Source organism: Astatotilapia calliptera, chromosome 19 (assembly GCF_964374335.1).
Source record: "Astatotilapia calliptera chromosome 19, fAstCal68.1, whole genome shotgun sequence".
Lineage (NCBI taxonomy): Eukaryota > Metazoa > Chordata > Actinopteri > Cichliformes > Cichlidae > Astatotilapia > Astatotilapia calliptera.
The window spans coordinates 18,364,533-18,385,801 of record NC_137440.1 but is presented as its reverse complement, the minus strand read 5'-3'; the positions used below and the strand labels follow the sequence as shown (position 1 = coordinate 18,385,801).

The 21,269-nt window shown below is 38.7% G+C and overlaps 2 protein-coding genes across 2 annotated transcripts in view; both read right to left on the bottom strand.

The window, feature by feature from the left end:
* Positions 1 to 920: 920 nt before the first annotated feature.
* LOC113011704 (potassium channel, subfamily K, member 16-like) lies at positions 921 to 9,701 on the bottom strand. The gene is made up of 5 exons (XM_026151377.2): positions 7,898 to 9,701; positions 6,168 to 6,282; positions 5,920 to 6,086; positions 4,916 to 5,084; positions 921 to 4,816 (listed from the first exon to the last, which is right to left on the bottom strand). Exons 1-5 carry the CDS (start codon positions 8,108 to 8,110, stop codon positions 4,608 to 4,610), a joined length of 873 nt encoding a protein of 290 aa, XP_026007162.2. The 5' UTR covers positions 8,111 to 9,701; the 3' UTR covers positions 921 to 4,607.
* Positions 9,702 to 11,876: 2,175 nt separating this feature from the next.
* kif6 (kinesin family member 6) overlaps positions 11,877 to 21,269 on the bottom strand; it is a 76,282-nt gene continuing 66,889 nt past the window's right edge. The window contains exons 16-23 of the mRNA XM_026151361.2: positions 18,755 to 18,805; positions 18,038 to 18,125; positions 17,780 to 17,915; positions 15,969 to 16,057; positions 15,232 to 15,318; positions 15,005 to 15,109; positions 13,950 to 14,062; positions 11,877 to 13,175 (exon numbers count right to left, since the gene is read on the bottom strand). Coding sequence (XP_026007146.2) covers positions 13,159 to 13,175; positions 13,950 to 14,062; positions 15,005 to 15,109; positions 15,232 to 15,318; positions 15,969 to 16,057; positions 17,780 to 17,915; positions 18,038 to 18,125; positions 18,755 to 18,805 — 686 coding nt within the window. The 3' untranslated portion in view covers positions 11,877 to 13,158. The remainder of the gene's footprint in view (positions 13,176 to 13,949; positions 14,063 to 15,004; positions 15,110 to 15,231; positions 15,319 to 15,968; positions 16,058 to 17,779; positions 17,916 to 18,037; positions 18,126 to 18,754; positions 18,806 to 21,269) is intronic.

Here is a 21,269-nt window from a genome sequence, read left to right as displayed (position 1 = left end):
AGTATTAAACAGCAGAAATGAGACTTTTTTTTTTTGTCGGAAGTGAGTTAAAAAAAAGCGTCCGACAGCGCTGTACATAGACTGGTGGGTAATAAGCAAGCGAATAATGCAGAAAACAGAGATTTGACATGGGAAACTGTTCTTGAAGTACACTGAGAGGGAGAGAGAGAGCTGTGCATGAAGTGTGATTTTTATTTATTTATTTATTTTTATCGTGGTGGAAGCAAAACATCAAAATTAAGAGGGAATTCACGACGATGTTTACAGTGGGATGCAAAAGTTTGGGCAACCTTGTTAATAGTCATTATTTTTCCTGTATAAATAGTTGGTTGTTACAATAAAAAATGTCAGTTAAATATGTCATATAGGAGACACACACAGTGATATTTGAGAAGTGAAATGAAGTTGATTGGATTTACAGAAAGTGTGCAATAATTGTTTAAACAAAATCAGGCAGGTGCATAAATTTGGAAAATAATGACTATTAACAAGGTTGCCCAAACTTATGCATCCCACTGTATGTGAAGCGAAATGTGAAGAGTAGTTTGGATCTTCTTTTGCTGCTGGTTCAATAAATTTTGGCTGGAGAGAGACAAAACCTACAGCTTCAGAATCTAGCGCAAAAAAAGCCAACCTTCTCAAAAAAAGACGTAAACACAAACATATATATATATATATAATTTTTTTTTTTTTTTTTTTTCTTTTTTTTCAGTGTTGAATGGATTTATTTTTTTTCTTTTTTCTAATAACCATGTTTTCAACCTGGTACAAAAACCAGTTTGGACATCTATACATATACAAATATATGGGGGTAGTTTATTCTATTATTAGTTTTTTAAATTACAGACTGTTGAATTACAGGTGGCTGAGGGCTCCAGCTGTGTGCTAGTGTTTACGTCAGCTATCTGAAACCAACCTTGTTTTCATTTTACTTCCTTTTGAAGCTTTTTTTTTTTTTTTTTTTAATTGAAAGTTTTGTAATTATGACAGTCATCTACATGAAGAAAACAAAAACAGCAAAAACAAACAAACAAACAAAAAAACAAACAACAAAAAAACCCAGAAAAACAAACAAACAAACAAACATAATACGCACTGACAATAACATAATGGCACAGTGAAACTCTCAGATCTGCCCGGTCTGGGGGAGCTCCCCTCCACCTCTTTACAGGTCCCATGTCGTCAGGTTTTTGCTACTGTCCACGCAGCACTTTACAGTCCATCCCTGATGATATTCGGAAGGGTATTTCCAGTCTCTTTTATGAGCTACCTTATAAAAAAACGTGACCACGTCCTTAGCAGACCTTCCTTCTTTCAGTAGTTGCGTGAAAATACTTAGTTAAGCTCTTGTTATATAACCCACCACCCCTCATCCCACATTACCACCTTCAACAAATCTCTCCCACTTCCTCCAGTTTTTATGAAATTGGTCCATTTTGAGGTTAAAAAAAAAGTAAGTTTTTCCATTCTATATATTTCCTCCATTATTCCTATCCAATCTTTCTTTGTTGGGGGCTCTTTCTCCAGCCACCTTCTGGTAAGCGCTTTTTTGCCCGCTCCCAACAGGATGTTTATCAAATATTTGTCCTTTAAGGAGGCTGCTGATGGGATATCGCCCAAATACACAGTACAGAAATCCAAGTTTAATTTGAGACCAGTCACCAAGTAAATTGATTCAACCACTTCACTCCAGTATGGTTGGATTATTGGGCATTTCCAAAATATATGAAAATGATCTGCCATGTTTTCCCCACAGTTTCTCCAGCATTGTCCATCTGTCAGTTGACCTTTTTGTTTGTATTTTATTTTGGGTGTTATAAAAAACCTAATAAAATTTTTCCACGTGAATTCCCTCCAGTAACCCAAACTAGTAGTTTCCATCTGTGTCCTGCATATATTTAACAAACTGTCCTCTGATATGTTGATTTTAGCCTCCGTCTCCCATTTAATTTTGATATAATTGGTTGATTGATCCTTAAGTGATTGTAAGTTCTGATAAAGTTTAGCAATCAATTTATTTTTAATCTGACCTTTATAAGCTTCTTTTATAACGGGGACTAGGCCTTCACTATGTTCTTCTGTAGTTTTTATATTACTATTGAAATAGGACCTGACTTGAAGATATCTGAAAAAATCTTGGTTTTCCAAACCGTAGGTGTCTCTTAATTTTTCAAAACTTTGTAATCCTTCTTTTCCTAACAATGAGCAAAATGGTCCGATCCCCCTTGTTAACCAAGTTGTATAACGTCTATCTATTTGTGCAGGGATAAATTCCTTATCATGTGTGACCCATCTGAGTTGTTTGAGACCAGCTCCTGATTTAAGACTTTCACATTCATCAAACCATATCTTTAAAGGAGTTTTAGTCCATTCGTTTAAATTATTTTTCTGTTCCAAATATAATTTTTTATCTCCTAGTATTGTCTGTAGTGGTAATTTTAATTTTGTCACATCTAAATATTTTCATTTTGCTTCGTACGACGGATCACACCAATAAATTAAATATCTTAATTGTGCTGCTTTAAAATAACTTTCTAAGTTTGGGAGGGAAAGTCCACCTCTTTCCTTAGGTAGTTGCAATGTTATATACCTAACTCTGGGTTTACGGCCCTTCCATATAAATCCGAAATCATTCTGTTCCATAACGCAAATTGTTTGGCTGGTATGTGTACTGGTATAGATTGAAAAAGGAAAAGCAGTAGCGGAAGTATATTCATTTTGATCAGGTCAATCCTATTATACAGATCAAGTGGCAGTAGGCTCCACCTTTGAATGTTTTCTTTCAATTCCCTTGTAATTGGTGAGTAGTTTAATTCACAGATTTCTGTCAGTGTTTTGGGAATCTTAATACCTAAATATTTAATTATTTTATTTGTATGAATTTAGACAGATTTTTGATCTTTGTTGTGGGTACATAATTGTATGTGATCACCTGTGTTTATTTGAATGTTTATTTTATATCCGGAAAGTTCTCCAAACATTTCCATCTTTGACCATAACTTAGGTAAGCTTCTTTCTGGGTCTGTGAGGGTCAGCAAAACATCATATGCAAATAAACCCATTTTATATTCCGTATTCCGTATCCATATCCCTTTAATTTGTTCATCCTCCCTAATAGCTTGCGCCAGCGGTTCAATAAATAAAGCAAACAAGGCTGGGCTAAGCGGACATGCCTGCCGACATCCTCTCTGCAAGTCCACTACTCCAGTTAAGCTCCCATTTATTTTTATTCTTGCTGAAGGTAAATAATATAAATTTTTAATCAGTTGAATAAAAGGGTCTCTGAAACCAAACCGCTCCATAACCAAAAATAAGTAAGTGTTGAATGGATTTAAAACAAACTAAAAAGTGGGACAGGTAAAAGCCATCCTTTTTTTTTTTTTTTTACAGCTCACTTCACCATTTTGATTAATGTGTTTGTCTAAGATAGCCCTCTGCATTCAATTCACCTGAATTTTCCATCACTACACAAATGCAGACATGCTCTCAGAGAAACGCACACACACAAGAGTTAATAAAAAACACAAACGTGTAGCAGAAAACATGATTTCCGCCTGAGTAAACACATTCTCTACTAGATCATCTAAGAATATGTTGAAATAATGTTTACAAAACAAGAAAGGCTCTAATGCTGAGAGTCAGCTCATTATGGCGGTGCCTTTAATTGTTTTATGACTAACACTGAAAAAGTTGATCTTCTTAACTTGTGTTTCTGAAGAATGGCTACTTTTTATTTTGCAAGTCACATACTTACATTTGTTTTGTTTTTTTTAATGGCAGTCAGTTCTTGGAGAACCATTACCAACCAATCACACTGGTGGTACTCCTGAAGATTTCAGAGCTGAAGCTAAGTAGAGCGCTAATAGGAGGGATGTTAACCTATACTGATACCAACACATGGAATAACATGGGCAAAAATGTGAGCTGACCCAGTAGGGACTTGGGAGCTACCATGAGTGCAGTATGAAATATCATGGCATTGTTACCACATTCACACTGCCTCTAGTGTTTTACAGCATGAATGTTCCCTTCAGGTTGGACCCATCAGTGCAGAGTTCTGGAAGAACATCCCAATTATTGTGAGGGAGGAAATGTGACAAAAACATGAACTGTGTGCAAGAACACCTGCACAATCTTAAGATGCCAACTGACTCACTTGTCAGATTTTCCATTAAGTTTTGATTTTGACAAACTGGAGGAGATCACAAAATAAAGGGGGGGAAAGGGAAATGAGAAGACTTCTGCAATGAGATCTAAAATCTGTCCAGAGGTGCATGAGAAAATAGTGCTGAATGGGAGATTGGCCACATTTAAATGAAGTCAGGCTTTTGATTTTTTCCCCCTTCTGTCAACCTGTTCTCATAACTTTCTGAGCACACTTTGTATATAATATGTAAAACATTTTGCTCTCAGTGAGAATAATTAGAATTAATTAGAACAGTGTTATTTGTGTGAACTGTTTGCATTTTATGACAGTTCAACGCAAATATTTAAAGCACCGATTGTGTGGCCTGAATGAGGTAGAAGTCATCCTGCTTTGTCTATTTTAGCACAGTCTCGCTAAATATATTTTACGCACTGTATATGGTGCTATCTGCAGTCCATTTTCAGATCTTTGATGTGGCTTCTATTTCACTGGATGGCATGTTCTCTGCCTCCCTTTGTTTCCTGAGGCTCGGGTAAGTCTGGTCCAGCACATGCTCCATTATACTAGCTGCCATGTTGAAGATGAGAGCGAGCCAAGCGAGGCCAAAGATGATCCAAATGCCTGCAACACTGCGGTACAGATAGATGTAGGTCTTTCCAGGGTTGGTACCTGCAAAGACATTACGTCCAAATGCCTTTTACAGTCCACTGGATAGAATCACAAAGGTTAGGTTGACTTCTGTGCTGTTTGTTTGCTCTCTCTACTCACCCACCACATAATCTCCAAAGCCAATGGTGCTCAGGGTAATGAAGGCGAAGTAGAAGCCCTCGCCATATGTCCAGCCTTCCACGTAACTGAACAGCAGAGGGGGGATGACCAGAAACAGGAAAGTGCCAGCGATAAAGAACAAACTCGCTGCAACAGCCTCAAATGCTTGCTGCAAAGGACAAAAGGTTTGATATTATACACAGAGATAAAGGCTATCAGCATGCTGTGGCCTACACATCCAATCAATGCAACAAATGTTGATGTCTTTTTGGCAGCACTTTAGTATTTGATAAACAAATGAACAGAGTAGTTAGAGTATTTCTGTAATCTTTTGTTTAAGCCAGTATTTGCTTTCAGTATCTGAAGCAGGTCCAGAAATGTGATGCTTGGCTTGTAATATCTGCCAATTCACATGGGAGCTGTGTAAGATTAGGTTTTGTCAAAGCTGTTAAAAAAGGTATAGTTTCAGAAGCTAAAAGAAACATTTTGGTGTTAGAGGTTTTAGCCAGGAGTTTGTTTTTTTTTTTTTAAAGCTTTTCCACTTCGGTGTTCCAAAAGGCGCAAAATCTATAAAAAGATGTGATTGTTTACCAAACTTTAAACCTGTCCCTAGATTGGCCAGCAGTTACCTGGTGAAGGTTAGGAAAATAAGTGGTATGTGAAAGTGTGAGGGCACTTATCACCTGTATTGCTTGTTTACATGGGCTCCCAGCTAGTTTACCAAAGAAACAAAAATGCTGGAAAGTTGGTGAAGTTTCTTTCTATACATGTCATTTTTATGTCGTGGTGACCACTGATGGTGCTGATAAGGTTCTTCACATCAGAATCTCATCAACACTGGACATTTTAACACCTCATTTTTATTCTTTGGCTTTTTCACTAGACTGTACTAGATAATAGGCCGACCTATGTTAGCTTTAAATGTGCTTATAAACAATTTTGATTTGATGTGATCCCTAAAAAAATTTAACTCCATGCTGTAGCTAATGGACATGAAGCGGTACCTTGTGAGGAACAACTGAGACCAGTCCCTTCTCCAGCCTCCCCAGGTGGATAGTGAAACACTTCCCCAGCTGTTTGAAGAAGGCCAGGTTCAGGGGAATCCCACAGAAAGCATAAAACACACAAAACACCTGGCCAGACACAGTGCTTGGGGAGAGGTTTCCATAGCCTGTGAACCAGATAAGGAGCCGTTATTAAGCGGGGCAGGCATTTCCCACAAATGGGAAAACTGAAATGTGAAAGTGCTCACCGATAGTTGTGATGACTGTGCTTGCAAAGAAGAAGGAGCTGCTGAAGTCCCAGTTACTGGGGTTTGTGGAGTTTCCTGAAGGATTTACTCCATTTTTCTTGGCATATAAAATGACCTGTGTACACACACACACACACACACACACACACACACACACACACACACACACACACACACAAATGCAAGCACAGAGATAGTAAAATCAGGATTCAATGTGCCTGAACATTTAATGACTCATGACACTAAAGGGAGCCAGTAATCTCACTGGCAAATATTTTAGATTAGAACACACTAAATGACTCATTAGGTCAGGTTACAGTCAGCTATTATTACCATGTATTTAACATAATGGTGGGGCCAGCAGCTATAATCCTGTATTCACTGTGTCCTGTATCTGACAACAGCAGAATCTATTTTTACATAATTTAACTGATTAATGTCCGTTGAGATGCATTTAAGGCTGCATCTTCTAAAAGAGTTATTGTCATGATGTTAAAAAAGCTTGTAGTGTAATAATTGATTCTCGTGTAACATCACTAGATATGTGGTTCATTGCATTATTAACATTTATGGTGTTGATAGACATTTATCATGGCACTAGATCTGATGCTGAACACATTTTGGTAGAGTGATAATGTAAAGATGCAGCACAAACTTAAAATTGGTAGAAAAACTACTCACATATATTAACTCATTCACTGCCATTGACGGCTATAGACGTCAATGGCAGTGAATGAGTTAATTAGCCAGGCAAGGAGGCCTGAATTTTTTAAAAACTGCTGACAATCAGTGATCCACTCTCCAGGATCACTGATTGGAGAGTGGTGAGAAAGCATTTGTTATAACCAAGGTTCACTCTCCTCAAATGACCTCACCAGATCTCAATCCAATAAAACGTCTTTGGGATATAGTGGGCTGGAATCTGCATCAACTGTGTGATGCTATCATGTCAACATGCACCAAAATCTCTCGTGACTGTTTCCAGCAACTTGTTGAGTCTATATCACAAAGAAAAAGGGCAAAAGTGGGTCCAACCAGGTGTATGTAATCTAATCTAAAGTCTCCTGCATGCATGTGTACGGCTCAAGAGCTTGGTCTTATTAGCTACATTGTGGATGTGAGGGGTATGGGTGTAGCAAGAAACTGCGTCCATAATCATACAATTGTTCATTCACTTTCTGTTTTTGGAAGCACTACTGACCTCCCAGTACATTCTTAACCATCCAGACCCATCAGGTTGTCTGTGACAGTCTCCTAGGATAAGTAGCCAGGCAAGTAAATTACAGTTTTCTAATCAAAATGAGCACTCAAAGCTACTTACTGTCAAGCCTTCAACTCACATACACACACACTTTATTCTATACTCAAGTGCCTTATCTAATGATTTATTATTGCACTGGAAGGAACTCAGGGTTAAGTATCTTGATGACTTCCTGAGCCACAGCCACATCATTTTTAAAACTATGATTTAAAACTATGGAGAAGAAGCATTCATTTTTGGCTTTTTCTCTTTGCTTTTCATTTCAGATTATTTTATGTTAAATTACATATATTTCAGTCTATTTTCTATCTAGAAGGTCTTACATTTTTGTAATGTTGCTCATTTTACATGAGTACCTTTTATCTTTTAATGTAAAGCACTTTGAATTGCCTTGCTGTTGCCTTGCCATCACTGTGTTGGTAAAGTTGGGACTATCAAACACATGCTGACAGTGTAATAAATGCCAGACCTTAACAAAGTACTCCAAGGCGTCTCCATCCAAGCAGGTGTAATTTGCTAAGAAATTCAACTTCTCCATCAGAAAATGGTTTCGATTGTAGTTTTCGGCCTCTCGCTCCAGTATTCGGAAGATGGTGGCTCCAGCCAGCAGGTAGATGAAATGGGACAGAGCCAAAAGAGCCGTCCAGCTCGCTCTGACCCGCACCACGTGAAAGCTCGCCATTGACCTCCCGCCACCAACAGAAAGGATACGATACCAATCAACAAACTTGTTGGAGGAGTTGGTTGTTTTTTTTCTTAGTTCAGAAAGAATTGAAAGACAAACCCTCGTTCAGCGTGAGATTCTTTTTGAAAACAGGCAACGAAAGCGGTTTGCTTAAGGAGAAAGCATTTCTACATCACAGCAGGGTGAGGGCAGGCTAATGTTTGGTGAAGCTCTGAGTCGATAGGTTATCAGGTCTCATTCTGCTTGGTCAGAGTCCTGTAAATTTATGGGTTATCTGGGTAATGGCCAAACTTACTTCACCTCCATTAGTGACATCTGGGCACACACATACACTTCCAACTGTTTCCACTAATAAGGGAGCAACATCTTGTCAGCATAACAGAAGTTAATGTTTGACCAGCGGCAGCACAGGCCATCTGATCCCAGCCTGTACACAAGCCCAGACTCACCTACCTCTATAACTTTGGGTTTCCCCACATGCCTATTCCAAGTTTCGGCTCTGACTGTGCTCATTATGATTATTAAGGAGAAACTTAAACAGGATTTAGTTTTTCAGTCACGTAGGTTACAATAATTAAAAAAAATGTCAACACATCAAGAAAACAGCATCAACCATTAGGCATATATGGCTTACACACCCAAAGGTTACCAATTATTTAGAGGCATCTGGAAAAAATTAATCAAACAGATGTCAAATATTTGCTCTGTTTTGGTTTCTGTCATATAAAAAACGGACTGGATGTTACCCAGTGTTTTGTGATTTCCTGTTTTAAAGCCAAGAGTTCAACATTTTTGTCGTCTTGAATTTTGAACTGATATTACATGGTTATGAAGGAGCACCACCCTTTTATCCTCTTTATACTTTACATAACAGTACCATCATTTACAAACTGAACATCATGTTGTATTTCATTGGAATAACACTAGTGACTAAGACCATAATCTCACTAGGAAAGTATACTGATCTTACTCCAAAAATCAAAGCAGGAAAAAATGATGCTTCAGACCATTTTTCTGAGATTTCACTCCAGCAAGTTAAAGGGACTCAGTGGTTTGTACAGTCCTCATGTTCTTATATGCATGCTTGACAACATCAGGGCATGCTCATAATTAAATAGTATTCTGGGGGATCTCCTCCAAGATCTGGACCAGGGCATCTTTGAGCTCCTGGACAGTCTGTGGAGCAACTGGGCTCCACAGTGCAGGGAGCACAGGGCCCTTTAAAGGATATTGTGTCATCAGGCCACCTCATGAAGTCTGTTTTTGATTGTCTGGCCTGCTGGAGTTTATTTTGTAGGGTTCTGGCCTGTTCTTCCTTGCACAAAGGAGCAGATACCAGTCCCGCTGATAGGTTCAGGACCTTCCATACCCCCATCCAGCTCTCCAAGACTAACCTCCCGTCTACTGGAATCTCCTCCTTGTTTTGTGGGTTGTCTCATACAGTGCACCTGTTCTTAATTTAGTTAAAACCAGACACTGAACAGATCAGTATCCCAAAGTTTTAACTGACTTGATGCTATACTAAAATTTAAAAGTTGTCCTTTTTTATGAGCAGTGTACGCAAAGTAAAACAGCTTCTAAGGAACTAGTGCATTCTGGGAAGTGCAGCAATCCTAGCACATCCCTTAAAGTGTTCGGTGGGGGGTGTAAAAGAAGAAGAAAAAATGCATGTCATTGTTGGTCAGAAGATTTTTTTTCCATGACCAACTTTAGATCAATCTTTAGATTATTGTATTCTCTGCAGATTTACACAGTTTTCACATTTTATTTTTATTTAAAAAAAAAAAAAACATGCTTCAGCTCTAATTAGGCAGTTTTTCTTCCTGGGAACACCCTCTCTATTACAATTACCAGTGAACCCAGTGATCGGAAGTGATGTTCCCGAGGGAAATAACAGGTGTAATGACGTGACCGAAAAAGGACCTTGCTCCAAAGCCACTCAGCCTCGATGCAAAGCGTGCATGTGTCAAACAAATTGATGCAAAGCCATGTAAACCTGTTGACAGGTCGTCTCTGTTTGGACAAATGGCTTTGAGGTAGCTAGGTAGGCAGACACAGCTTATTAGCTGATGCTGATGGAGATATTGATTTTTTTTTTTTTTCAAACCTGACAATCTCCCTGAGATAGCAGTAAACCATGCAAAGACATGGCAAACTTTTACCTAACTAGGAATTACTGGAGTGAAAAAATAGCCAATGGCCACAAAAAAACTTCAGAAAGAACTTCAGAAAGACTGGACAACAATTTCTCAATTCCTCCTTGAAAGTATAATATAAAGAAATGAAGGGTGTGTCAAGAGCTTTCGCTGTTCTGTGTCTAATAATAACTATTTAGTTCAGAATCCAACAAGAAGAGTTTGTAACACAATCTGAATAGAGCTTTTTACCGACTGGACACTTCTCCATGGGTGTTTCTTTACCTTTGGCACAGTGCATGCTGGCATCATTTCCCTGAACAGCAGCTCAGATCAGCTGCAGTTCCTGTAGCGTCCACTTGGTGCTGGCTCCAAAAGTAACTCCTATGTTAATGTCAAACTTCATAGCAGAAATAGATATGTTTACAGCCTGTTAACATGTTAAGGCCTAAAGTTTACATTAATTAGAGGTGTGGCTTCCTTAGTGACAGGTGAATACAGACACAGGTGGCTTTAGGTGCAAAGGGAAGGAGGGGCTCAGGAGTCAACCCATGTAGACAGCAGCCCAGTCCTGCTGCCAGTCTTCCAGTGCTGGACAGATCTGCCTGCCTAATTTGGATGGGAGTAAAGGTTCGGAGGCATTTGGAGGGGGGAGGGGGGTGAGTGTGTGTCTGTGTACATGAGAGATTTGAGTGTGTGTGTGTGTGTGTGTGTGTGTGTGTGTGTGTGTGTGTGTGTGTGTGTGTGTGTGTGTGTGTGTGTGTGTGTGTGTGTGTGTGTGTGTGTAACCAGTGTTCAACTTGAAAGAGTGTCCTTTCACCCGGTTAAGCAAAAGTCAACAGTCCTCCAGGTGATGCAGGTGACCTTGAAGTATAGGAGCAGATAGTCAAAACACAGTCCTGTTATCAGGGAAATTTGTTGTTTTGGGCAGTCTTGGCCTTGACAGTCTTGAGTAGCTGCATGAAGGAGATGGTTATTTGGGTTCAAATTAACAACTGCATTCCAATTTCGCATTTGGTCTAAATGTCCATCACTGGTCATCAGGTCTCTCAATTCCCGATGCAGAGCCGTGAGCTTCTCCAAGATCTTATCAATATTGCGTTCAGTAAACACAGTCTGAGTACTCACGGCTTGACCATGGTCAATCGTGTTGGCCAACCTTGTGGGGTTTTGAACAGCTGTAACCGCTTTTTTTGTTCTTCGATAAGCCAGGTCCGCTCCAGCTCCAATCAGCCAGAATACTGTTATCATGGTCCAGAACAGGTAGATCTCGTTCAATGCTGTCCAACGAGAGTGTCGCCAGGAAATGACGCAACAGCAGCAAACATCTCTGCAGGAGAATCGGGCTCTCATAAGTCTTTAAGTTTTAGAGAACAAGACTGAGAGACTATCTGAGGGTCCGAGTGAATGCCTGATGTAATTTTAAATCTGCTGCACAAAAACTGTTTTTGCTTATATGATCTCATACAGATCATCTTCAAATTTCAGGGAGACCTAAGAGATACTCTAATTTTTTCAGTACAGCTGTTAGAACTATAGTTGACAGTGGTTTTCCACTTTTCCAGTTAAATTCCAAAGTGAAAAAAAGCCACTGTTACACCTATTACATATTATCAAAGAGAAATAAGGAAGCACTCATGAAAAAATATTTATTACTAATATAAATGGCAAAAGAAAATGAGCTTTGTGCATCAACAGCTATGATCTGTGGATTTTAAATCACAAGGCAGGCAGAGTGGAGAGTTTAAAACTAATACACAAAACAAGAAACTCAGAAGTAAGAACAGCAGTAGTGTGTGTCATAGCATCGCACAATTCTGCTTCATTTTTTTTGTACATTTTAAATAGGAAATGTCCTGATATTATACACTTTTACACCCCTTTTGAATAAAGTAAAATTAGATGGAAATATGAAAGTTATTTGTTTCTGCATCATTTACATAGTTATGATTCATTACTTCCACAAACTGGAGGAGCCGGCTTCCGACTGGCCGCTCCTTCTTCTGATATCTTGAGACAAAATTTGTCAAACAGTCGGAGCAGGCTGTGATTTCCACTCATGACCATTATATCACGTCATTACCAGGAAGAAGCCAGTAACTGAGTGTGCACATTTGACAGCAGGCATAATGTGTGCGCGTGTGTGTGCGTGTGTGTGTTGTATTTCTTGGAGAAGCCTAGTACCCATGTACCGGGTCATGAGTAATTATTTCAACTGGTAGACGTGGTGTCACGGTTCTGGGTCAGTTTCCACCCAGTATTTTGAGTTTATTATATTTTGGTTTAATTTTGCATCAGGGATTGTTTTCTTGTTCTCTTGTTGTGTTAATGATGATGATTATGATGTTTATTATTAGAGTTTCATGTTTCTGTTTGTGTTTAGGATTTGTTCTTCGGTTGTGTCTGCTTAGTATATGTCTAGTTCCATGTGTCATTTTCTGTCTGTCTCTCAATGTCGAGTCTGCGTCTTAGTGTGATGGTTTCTTGTTCCTGTTTTATTGTGAAGGTCTGCGTCTCATGTGAGTGTGTTCAGTTTTACCTCTCGTCTCGTTAATGACTCCGAGCTGTGTCTCCCACCTGTGTGTAATCTCCCTGTGATTCTTTGAGTGTATTTAAGTCGTGTCTTCTGTGTTTGTAGTTGCTGGTTCGTCTGTGTATCCACCCTGCTTCATCTGTGTGTTTCCCTGCTGTCAATCGGTTTCTGCTCGCTCTCGTTCATGTTCGTGTTCTGTACTCAGTTTGTTCCCAGTATAGTTTAGTCTTTGTTCGGTTCGCCTTTTGTCCATTTTTATTTTGTGTTTAATAAACCACCATCACACCTTTACCAAGTGCCTGCGTTTGGATCCTCCTTTATTTTCCACACGGCTCATCTCACTCGCCGTGACACGTGGAGGTCAAACTTGAAACACATCACTGCTGATGTTTGCCTGAAATTCAGAAAACAAAGAAAAAGTTAGAATAAGCTATTGTGTGTCGATGTTCAAATGCCTTTGCTAGTGTTACTACACTTCCCAGAACGCACTAGTGTCTTGGAAGGTGTTTTGGGAAGACGTATACATAAATATAGAAAGAGTAAAAATTGACACTGGTAGTGCCCAAATAAAGTTGAGGAAAGAACTTAGTAAACATTTAGTGGCGAAAGCTATAATGATGGAAGAAAAGACAAAGAAAAACAGTTTAATAAACTAATAAAGCAAGAAAACAAGCAAGAAGAAAGTCAGCAGTTATTTTCCTGATAACTCCTGAGATTAAAAATCTTTTTGCAACAGTGTCGTGACCAAGAGAGATAGCATTCAAGTAACACACATGAATCCATACAGCAAAAATACTGTATTCAATATTAATGTTCAAGCAATTATTGAATTAATTCAACCTCAAATTCGCTCAGTAAGACTAGCTCCCTAAGTTGTAGTGAATGTAAGCTGGTAAGTAAGGTTTGTAATAAACCTCAGGGCTTTGTGAAAGGAGTGTCCACCATATATGTATGCTGTCTGTGACCATAATGCAACACTGTGACAGAGAAGTGGAAGCAACAAGTCTCTTTATTCCCTCAGTGGACAGAAAACGAGGATAAAGAAAGCTACGAAAAGTCCTGAAAGAAGCTAAACTTTATTGTCAGGCCAGCAGAGGGCGGTGTTGAATGCATAATGCATACTGTGCTTAAGGTGCGTTTTTTGCATGTGTGTATCTGTGTGTGTCACCTGCCCTGCTGACGAGATTCTGCCTAGCCCTGATAAAAGCCAGGATGTCAGCATCAGTTTGCTGGTCTCCAGTCAGCGGAATAGAGGATGAGACTGTGGCAGAGGTGAGGGTCCTGAAATGTATGAATAGTTACTGTGACAGGCAGCCATCATCATTCATTGCTTTAACAACCCAGCAGTCCTGTTATTCTTGACTATTCGTAATCCAGAGGTTTATAAGAAACAGGTAACAATGCAGTCTCTGCTGGTGGAACAAAAGCACGAGTGTTTAACTGTGATCGTAAAACGGTAGCTCAGGCAGCAGTGAGGCCTGTTTGATTTGTTAGCACAGTTTGTAGACATTACTTCACAAAGATATAAAAAAATCATAGCCGTGCTCATGACTGAAAAAAACCAAAAACACTGCAAATCTATAAAATCTACACGTCTATATACAGATTTAAGTGCTTCAAAATGTCGACAATAAATCCAAAGAACTTTCAGTTTGTTTTAAAAATGTAAAAAATAAACAATAGACAATACAAGGACTGTGATGTCTCTTATTTCTAAAGAGATATGAGTGAAGTCAATAGTTCCTCTGAACATGTTAAATGGCAGAACTCTGAGAATATACTGGAAATAAAGCTCTGTCACTTTATTCTTTACAAGTGAAACAATAAAATACATGCACCCCCATAATTATGTTCATTAATCTGTATTAAATCTCACAGGATCTCCTGTGAGATTTAAGAAATGTAAGCATTTTATTTGTAAGTATTAGTTCAACGATGTCATCAAAACTAAAAACATAATAAAGATTGAAGTTAATAATAAAGATTCAAAGTTAAAGGGCACACGATAATGATCATAAAAACCCCCACGTAGCTACATGTGACAAAAGAAAAAATATTTTTTAGTAACATGTATACAAAGTTATACTTAACAAGGCTGTGTCACTGACACTGTAGGGCCTAAATATGTTGTTCCAAAGGATTATTTTGGCCAGAAATAGTTTAAAACTCCTCTTTTGATTGTAATATTTGTCAACCTTTGTTCCAGGCCGCTGATTCACATACTTCCACTCAGAAGAAGGGGTGAAGTCTGTCACCTTCCTGTTCACAGGGTTATTCTGCCACGCTGGCACAGCTGGTCCTGGAGGTTTGCTTTCAAGGGTAAAACTTCTGAAATTCAAAGAATCAGTGTATGTGTATATATATAGTGTTACATATCGTATGGCTACATGCAGTATAACCCATCAGTACCCAGAGCAAATAAATGAGAGGATCAGTGAAGCGTAGCTGACCTGAGCTCCTGAGCAGAGATAGAAGGATCTGGATTCAGGTGTCGGCCTGCTGGCGAGTCTCTCACAGTACTGCTGAGAGCAGGAGCCCTAATTAAAATTAGAAGAGTATTTCATGAAGACTGACAACAAAATACCACAGAACATTATATCATCTGTAGGAAATGTATGCATGTACATGAGCCAACCACCAGAGGGCGCTACAACACAAAAATAGTTTGTAGCAACATTTTGTTAATGGAGTTTCTGCAAAGTTCACTGAGTTAAAACTAAAGCTGCCATATTCTCAGCTCCATTTTTCTAGTTCTTGTACTATATTCCTTATAAAAAATGGTGGTTAATAATTTCTTTAATCATTTTCAACATTTGTGATGAAGTTTAGGTCTTTTAGTATTGTTTGTATCTTTCACATAAAAACATTGTTTTATTGATTTAACATTGTTCCAGCAATTGTTTGCTATTTATTAAAGTAAAAAAAGGTTTTATAGAAACAAGCTGCAGGTTGCTGGCTAAAAATCAAGTGTTCAGGCACGGAAATGAAAAGGAAACTATAATATTATTAATAAATCAGTAAAAAGAGAGTGGTTCTCATTATAACTTCGCTAGTTTTTATACGTGTATGAGCTGAATAGAAGCTAAAAATGTCTATTTAATACACAGTTAATATTAAGAGTGCATACCAGCCAACTGGTCAGACCTTTATTACATCTTTTGCAAGGCTGGGCAAAAAGCAATCTCACCCAAATCCCGGAGCTCGAGGTGTAGATGGCTGTATGGTCCTGTTCAGTGTCCCAGTGTGACTTTGGGCTGCAGCCTCTGACTCAGACTCCTGGTTACAAATAATGAAAAGTTAATTTACTGAAATATTTCTGTACCACTTCTCTACAAACAACATCATGCCAGCCTGGTAACAGTTAAATGCAATGTGGCCATAGTTCTCTTTAAAAGGACCAGACAACCTTAGGTATTTTGTGTCTTCTGGCTTTGTCATAACACAAAGTTTAAGCGATCACATGTGTGCAGAACAATAAACGTGTGAACAAAGCTGATGAATATATACAGGCACGAAAAAGGACGTCCTGCTTTGTGGACTCAAACTGCATGTGTAAGGCCCGTCTGTTGGATTTCCTCTGCTTCCCATTCGTCACTCAGTGACACATTTCCAAACTTTTCTCAGATGTGAATGAGATATTCTTCTCCATTCATAAGATCAAAACCAAAGAGCGGCAGCCAGCGACGTCTGCTCATCACATGTTGGTGCCTAACATCTTCTATGCAGTTGGTTTCCGAAACCAACCACATGACAGCCATCAAGGCTGAGGAAAGCGTGCAAGTGGAGAGACAAGTCTAACTTGGTTTTAGACATGAAATTTTATCAGCTTTTCTCTCTTTAAACTTTTGCACAAGACTTATCTCTTATTACCCACAGAGATCACAGACAAATATAGCCATGTAGATACTGGTAAAGTACTTACACATCATACGGTAAAAGCTCAAAAGTTGGTTAAAGGTACAACTGAATGAACTATATTTGAATTTTTTCTAGTATCTATACTGTGAACTTTTTCACTGTGACTTTGACTGGACCATCGCAACACCGCGATGCTTTTTCTTTTTCAGCCGTTCTGTTGCAGATTTGCTGCTGTGCTTGGGATCGTTGTCCTGTTCTGTGACCCAGTTTGAACCAAGCTTTAGCTGTGAGACAGATGGTCTCACATTTGACTGAGATGTAGCTCTTGGGTGTTTTTACAGTTTTGCTGAGCACTGAGTGCTCCGGACCTGGGGTGAATTTCCTGGGATGTCCACTTCTGCGAACACTGTGGCATTGTCCCGACACACATCTGAATGCTCCAGACGGCAAAATGCCAAGGCTCCTGCTTTTATAAACCTGCTCACACATCCTGATAATTAATTAGTGAATTGGATTATCAGCTATTTAGCCTCTGAATTCCTATGGAAGCAGTACATAGCTGTATGGAAACTTTATTCTTCACATGTCTGTTAAAGACTGTTAGCCAACAATTTCAATAGCTAAATCTTTAGCTACTAAGATTTATGCAATATTTATAGCGTTATGGCAACTGTTCTCCACTATGTTTAGCTGGCTGCCTCCACTGTGTGACATTTTGTTCCTGTTAATGCTATCTGCTGGGACTGTCCATCATCTGTTGCTGTTCCTCTAAGCTGCTTTCCAGGCTCTTGTTTGGGTCACAAAGAGTTCCATGAAAATGTCTTTGTGTGTATTTGCCTCCTACATATCTTCCCCCCAGGACCGACTGAGCATGATGTTGAACAGAGGCTGCAAGGGTCACACTGGTGCCATAAAGGCCCCACAAGTCAAAGACAGATGCATATCAACTTACACGACCACAGAGCCCTGCATTCAGAAAACAAACGAAAGAAGACATCCATAAACAGAAAGACAAAAAGCCAGAGACAAGGCTAATGTCAAACACGTCTTTAACACTCTTCCCTGGACTTTACATCAGGCTCCCAGATGCTTTATGTGGTGTTGTCACATGGATAGGTAGAGGAAGGTAAGCTCAGCCACCTGCAGACTGGAAGCTTCCTGGCTCCACCACTTATGGAAGTCCTTCTGGAGCTTGACCTTTGACCTCTCCAACAACAGCTGCAGATGCTCAATCTCGGTCCTCAGCGCTTTTAGACGGCCAACGATGCTCTTGTAACTGACAGGAGAAATTAACGGTACTGAATTCAACTTTTATCCACGTTACGAAGGATCTGCTGTATCCAGTCAATGCAAGCAGGGTCTGCCATAGTAATTCATTAAAAAGCACTACAAATTCACCCTTTTTTTTCTTCCTCAATGTGCTTGCAGAGGTTTTCTTCAGCTGGGTCAAACTCCTCCTCAGACCCTGTGTGACTTTCCATGACACCTGTGGTGTAGAATTGATAGGTTGCAGAGAGGACAAAGGAGTTAAAAACAAAAAAGAAACATGGTCATGTTTTATATAAAATGACAAGTGCAAGATTAGAAGCTGAGAATTTGTGTGTGTCATGAGTCCATTGGCTTCAAAGAAAGCATTTAAACTTTTGGCCTCGGATAATGGAAACCAGGCTGCTGTGAAGAGCTCTCTGATGCAGATCTCCAAATAACAAGAAAAGCCTTTGGGTGGGAGGTGTTTGCATGCTTTAGAACCAGGTTTCCCCATCAAAGGTTTTATCTCACTGATCAAAACAGTCAGAATGGAGCAAATGAAGGCGTCTTAGAGCCTGAGCCGCCCAGTCTTTGGCCAGTAAGCTTTCATTCACTGAGGCTTGCTGCAAAAGCTTTGAAGTGGCCACCAGTAACAGTTGAAAAGGGGCCACAATGTGCTCAGCGTTTATCATCCTGTTTTGAGAAGAGTTCAATATCAAAAAGATGATAATAAAAAGACCTGATACTTCCTCAAGCTGCAATCCCAATGCAAAGGCAAGAAATGTGCAGAAATGTGGTGAATTTTAATTGCTTCACATGTTTGTTGTTTAGATGTTGGTGTGGGCAGAAGTTATAAATAATTTTTACCATAAGCGGCTCTCTGTCTCCTCCGCACATCCAGCTGCTTCTTCAGTTCAGCTGAGAGAAGGAGAACGACAACAAAACATTTTAATTTCCATCAAGAGACTCAAAGCACATCAATCTCCAAGGCCACTGGGCTTCATAACTTAAAAAAAGTCGCCTGGTTCCACATGATTTCATAAAAGTCAAGCAAGTAAATGCATGACATTGTTTATGAAGAAACATTTTGGATTGTCATTCACCTACTTAAAACCCCTGCAATGCAAAACGGTTAAAACCCATGTGCTGCCTAATACAGGGAGTCCTCATTATAACCCAGAAGAAAAAAACATTATTTCAAACATTACTCTTGATGATCGGCATGTTTGATTTGGTAAGACATTCCGAAAGCTCTCTCCCAATTTACCTAGGATTGAGAGTGGCACCAGCTAAACTTCTATCCATAACAGTTCTTTCAAATCTCACACTTCGTTTTTGTAATTCAACTGTAATCAACAATCTCACGCAAATCCTAAAGCTCCCTCTGGAGTTGGCCTGTCAAACTCTATTCTTCTTAGACATTTGAACCTATGATTTATTTCCAGATGATTAACCTTTTCTGCACATTTCTAACTTCTTATTTTTACTCTTGAACTCTACTAGACTGGCTTTGCATGACTTACAATTCAGAACTAGAAAAATTTGCATTTCCTGCGAAAATGCAGTGTGGATGCTTTAAAGCTAAGCTGTATGCAAAAACTAGCTGAAAAAGCTGAAAAGTTGCAGAAATTGTAAAAACTTTGCAGAAGCAAAGGAACTTTGCTAAAATGGAATAACTTAGCAGAACTGCAATATCTTAGAGGAAACATAATACTTGGCAGAAATACAATAGCATAGCAGAACTTAGCAGAAATATTGTAACTTACCAGAAACATTATAACTTCTCAAAAATACAAGAATTTAGGAGAAATAGTATAAGATAACAGAAAGAATATATTTAGCCAGAAATACTTAAACATTATGGAAACACTATGATTTAGAAAAATAGTACAACATAGCAGAAATACTGTGATTTACCAGAGACACTGTGATGAACTATGAATATTGTAATTTTAAATTAATACTATGTTTTAGCACAAATACTATAAAATGGCAGAAATACTATAATTTAGCAGAAATACTATATTAAGCACAAATCCTTTAAAAAGCAGAAATACTATATTAAGCAATATAAATATCCTATAAAAATCCTATAAAAAGCAAAAATACTGTGCTATTTGGTAGAAAAACTCTAATTAATCAGAAATACTATATTTGGCAGAAATACTATATTTAGCACAAATCTTATAAAATAGCAGAAATAGTATGATTTAGCACAATAGTAATAACTTAAACAGAAAAATTGGAAAAGCAAAATGGACAGCTGAAAAAATGCTGAACATGCTGAGGGTCCCTCAAATATACTTGTTAAATGAAAAAAATCAGCAAAAAAATATATAACAGCCACACAATCACAAATATGTACACATAAGGAAACACACATGCACAGAGAGACACACACACAAGATCCAATTCAGTCAACCATTCTAAATATATTGAATTTAAATCTTACAATGAGATCATCCCATTAAAAGGCTTTCTCTCTCTGTCTCTCTCTCTCTCTGTCACACACACACACACACACACACACACACACAGGGAGAGAGAAGTAAGTTTCTAGCTCAGTAGAGCAGACTGGGAGCTGCTGAATTTGAATCCACCAATCAGAGAGGCTGTGTATTTTTTCCCGCCAAAACAGGTGCACGCAGCACAGAGAGACACAGGATTATTGCAGTCTATTTCTCATAGTGACAACTTCCCTCAAACAAATGACCATAATTTCCTAACCGTAGGGGTAGAGCGGTCATTCTTACACCGTTTTGTTCAGAAGAGATGGGGGAATCTTCAAGTGTTGACAATTTGTCATTAAAATATGAATTATTAAAGATATTTGACTTGTAATGCACCATAACTGAGTAGAGCGAAGCAAAAACTGCCTTGACTTGCCCTCAAACAACGCTTTCTAACTCTAAATCTATTTGGAGTATCGATATCATTCTTTCACCGTAAGAGACAGCAGGCTTTGGTGAACAGTCATGGAAATTTTCAGGTCTCTGTGGAAATCCAACAAAAAGTTATGACGAGAGAAAAAAGTGGTTCATTTCCAGAGTTTGAAATCTGAAGAAATCTGAGCGAAGGACAAATTTCCTACCCTCAAACAAGTCTAACTCATTTCAGAACGGTAATAGGTGAGAAAATAATTCTTGAATTGTGAGCGTCAGGAGTGTCTGAAGATATACTGGGACAAGCCTTATGTCTTAACTTTGCTTCGTTAAGGAGATATAACGATTTGAATATGCCTCTCGTTACAGAAATCAAGCGGTGATTTTGAACAAGCTCTCCATTGACTTTCTATGGAGAGTTTTGCGACTTTGTGTTGGTCTGAGGAGATTTGCCAAAATTCTATAAATCTCACAACAATGATAGTGACATTTTCGGAAAG